This window comes from Magnolia sinica, chromosome 2, assembly GCF_029962835.1.
Source record: "Magnolia sinica isolate HGM2019 chromosome 2, MsV1, whole genome shotgun sequence".
NCBI lineage: Eukaryota > Viridiplantae > Streptophyta > Magnoliopsida > Magnoliales > Magnoliaceae > Magnolia > Magnolia sinica.
This window is the reverse complement of record NC_080574.1, coordinates 48,452,578-48,456,658: the sequence shown is the minus strand read 5'-3', so window position 1 is coordinate 48,456,658 and position 4,081 is coordinate 48,452,578. Positions and strand designations below refer to the sequence as shown.

Genomic DNA, 4,081 nt, shown 5'->3' with positions numbered 1-4,081 from the left:
GCTAGATGAACAGTACGTATGAAACACATACATCATGGTGGGGCCCACAGATCACCGAGACAGGGGGAGTTGCCAATCCGTTCCCGTGTTAAACAAGAACAGATTAGGACATGGATGGAAGCGGACTGCGTAGTGAGTAACTCAGTTGCTTACTAAGTAAACTCTGTGTGGGCCACCATGATGTATATATTTTATCCACTTCTTCCATCCATTTTAACGGATAATTTTATAGCTTTAGCCCAAAAATAAAGCATATAAGCTCAATGGTGGACCGTCGGAAGGTTTTAATGGTGGGTGTCACTCTCACCATTGTTTTCTATAGTGGGGTCCACCCCAGCCTTGGATGTGCCTCATACTTTGGACCATGCCCTAAAATGATCTCTCCAAATGTATGGACGGTGTGGATACAACACATACATCATGGTGGGGCACACAGAACTTGGTGTTGTCACTTCAGTAGTGAGTCTCCTTACTCAACCTGTCGGCATCCAACGGATTAGGGGACGCAGATTGGCAGGACATTCCTTCGTTGCAAACCTAGGTGGGGCCCACCATGATGTTTGTGCACAATCCACCCCGCCCATCAGTTTTGTGAGCTCAATTTAAGATATAGACAAAAAATGAACTGGATCCAATACTCAAGTGGGCCGAAAACATGAGTATTAAACGTCCACAGTTGAAATATTCAAAGGGCCACAGAAGTTTTGAATCAGGGTAATACTTTTGTTGTTGGTTCATTCCAATAGTAATGACGTTATGAACGGTATGGATGTCATTTAAATATCACTTTAGATCCCAGGGAGGTTTCAACATTACGAATTTCCTTACCCACCTTTTTCTTTAGTGCCACCCACATGAGTCTGGGATCATACTCTTTTTTTTTTTGTCCCATATCTTAAAATGAGCTCACAAAGAGGATGCAAAGGGTGGATTTCGTACAAACATTATGGTGGGCCCCACCTAGGTTTCCTGTGCAGGAACTTCCCACCGAAGGTTCCTAGGAAATCCGCGTCTGGATAACTACCATCCCCTTCCCGGGGATGTGGTTTAGCTTAGAGGTGTATACGAACCGGGCTAGCCCAGTTAACTCGCTCGACTCGACCCGAAAAAGCTCGACTCGGCTTGACCCGAAACTGAGTTCGATTCGGGACGGGCCATTTTCTTTAACTCGAAATTGAGTTTAAGCCGAGTTCAAATAGTTCCAGTTCGGCCCAACTCGGTCCGAAACCTGACTCGACCTGGCCCGACTTGGCCTTATATATATGTATATATATATTCCTAAATCCTTACCCTAACCATTTGAACTTGCCAAAGCCCTTCCCATGAACTTGCTGTATGGTCCGAAACTGGCCTGAACTCAGCCCGAACTCGCCCGATTGCTGACCAGGCTGAGTTCAGGCTGGATATGTTAGCTTGGTGACCGGGCCAGGCTGGGTTCGGGCAGGGTTTGGCTGGTGACCGGGCCAAGCCGTGTTGAGCCTAGTTCGACTTGTTTCGCCTGATGTACACCCCTAGTTTAGCTAGTGACGTTGCCACTAGCCAAGTGGCTAGTGGCCGGTGAGCCATGGGCCCACTATGATCTATGTGCTTTTATCCACACCATGCATCTATTTTTATACACTATTCTAATATTTTATCCCATGAATGAGGCATATCAAAATCTCAGGTGGACCACACCATGGGAAAAAAAGAGTGATTGAATGTTTACCATTAAAAACCTCCTAGAGCCCACTATAAGGTTTATTTGGCATCCTACCTGTAGATTAGATCATACAAACCTGGATTAAGGTTTTTTTTATAAAAAAAAACAAATATAGCTTGATCCAAAACTTTTGTATCCTCGAGAAGTTTTTAATGGTTAAAGTTCAATCAACATTTTATGGCCAACTTGAGATCCTCATCTACCTCAGTTTTGGGTTCATACCATAAAATTATCTGAAAAAATGGATGGCCAGAATGGATGAGACACATACTTCATGTTGGGGCCCACATAGCACCAACAAGTAGCCGTTAGCGTGGTGGGATGAGTAGAAAATCCATTTCCTCCGAAAAAGTGACGTCCCAAGTTCAGTGGGTCCCACTACGATGTATGTTTTGTATCCACACCGTCCGTCCATTTGGAGAGGCCATTTTAGGGAATGAGCCAAAGAATGAGTCAGATCCAAATCTCGAACATACCCCACAATAGAAAATAGTGGAGAGAGTGACGACCACCATTAAAAACTTCTAAGGATCACAAAAGTTTTCAATCAGGCAGATATTTGTGTTTTCCCTTCTTTAATATCTGTGTTAACTTATTAATATGTTGGATCTCAAATAAACATCATGGTGGACCATAGGAAGGTTTCAACGGTAAGCGTCACTCTCTCCACTGTTTTCTATGGTGGGGTCCACTACAACTTTGGATCTGCTTCATTCTTTAGATCATGCTCTAAAATGATCTCTCCAAATGGATGGACTGTGTGGATACAACACATACATCATGGTGGGACCCACATAACTTGGTGACGTCACTTTAGTAGCGAGTCTCGCTAATCAACCCGTCAATAGCTAATCCGCATCTGAATGCTTGGCAGTAATCCTGATGGGCAGGTTGGATCTCATGTTCATTCCTCAAGTAGAGCTTGCTAGTAATCATGTTTTGTGTGAAATTAAAGGTGCACTCCAAACCGAGCTGTCCAAGCTGCTGACCAAACCCAGCCGAGTCCGAGTTGAGGTCAACTAGTGGCTGAGCCGAGTCTAGCTATGCCAAGCTCAACTCATGTACAACTCTAACATTAATGGTATGTACGTCCATGCTTTGCATATATGAGTTCATTTAGGATGGCCTGGATATAAGATCCGAGGGGCTCACAGATCCAAAGAAGGGTCACAGCCCATCATTATGTGAAATGTACTCTGCTTATTAATCTACCGTGTGCAGGAAACAAATTAAAAGGCTAATGTTTCATGTCAATAATATTTTGGGACCCAACGATTAATCCAGGCTTAATGAACAACTAGTCCTACTCCTCGTGAGAATAGAATGAAAACCCCCATCCCTTGATTTTATTCATAAATAAACATTGATACTATATAGTAAAGCAGGAATAGATCTGAATTTGGTGTAATACCAAATGCGTTGTGGTAACCACCGTGACGTCTTTCTGGCATCCCCTTTATCCATCATGCCTTCTTGAGTACGGGAATCTTGGTGCACAAAAGAGCTTTTGGGTTACACCCAGTTCACATCTGTAGAGATGAAGTACAAATTAACGAAGAATCCATACAATATCTGCTGCGATGTTGCTGAGCTGCCTCAAGAGTCTATTCCTCTGAGTTAACGGTGATTTTAGATTATAAAATTTGAACTCTTCCTCACACGTTTCGGCCATTCCTGCAGCATCTACAACAAGTTGGCCGATGTCAGAGTATTCCTTTGAATGGTATTCCTCGATTCCCTCATTGAAGCGATCTATTGCTAATTCATACTCGTTATAGCAAGTGTCGAGGGATCGGTTCATTAATTCCCCGGCCGACTTCTTCAACAGCATAGATATGTACAATAGAGTGTCCGTAGCATTGGCACGTGCTAGCTCGATGGATATCATTGCGAGGCCGCTCACGTTTGCGGTGTAGCTACGGGGATCAGATTGGAGAGAGTAGACGCATAGATGATGGTAGCTGGTATGATTGCACGTCTCACGGATTAGATTTGCATCCTTTTCAATGGGTAGCGATGCTGAGGACTGAGAAATGTATAGCAGAACGACTAGCAAACTGATAGGTAGAATCCTCATTTTGTCGAATGATACATGTAATACAAAGGGAGGACAAGGTTTCATTTATACTAGAAGTAGCGCGTGCAACACATGTGCAAAGAAGAAAGGAGAGTTACTAAGAAATGGACGGAGATACCTTAAAAGGAGGACGCGGATTTGCCATGGAAAGGGCATGTTTAGACAGGCGGATTGGAAGGGATTGGATTGTACGGGAAGGAGCAATCCCCGGATTGGACGGGCATGTCAAACAGACACATTGAACTTCTGCCTAGATATAGCAATCCCATGGGATTGCCAGCAATCCACTGACATCACCATCA

At 43.8% G+C, this 4,081-nt stretch overlaps 1 protein-coding gene across 1 annotated transcript; it reads right to left on the bottom strand.

The window, feature by feature from the left end:
* Positions 1-3,251: 3,251 nt before the first annotated feature.
* Positions 3,252-3,779, bottom strand: LOC131225253 (cell wall / vacuolar inhibitor of fructosidase 2-like). The gene has a single exon (XM_058220754.1). It carries the CDS (start codon positions 3,777-3,779, stop codon positions 3,252-3,254), a length of 528 nt encoding a protein of 175 aa, XP_058076737.1.
* Positions 3,780-4,081: the final 302 nt, after the last annotated feature.

Coding starts and splice junctions, on each gene's coding strand:
- LOC131225253 (XM_058220754.1), bottom strand. CDS start 3,779: ATGAGGATTCTACCTATCAGTTTGCTAGTCGTTCTGCTATACATTTCT.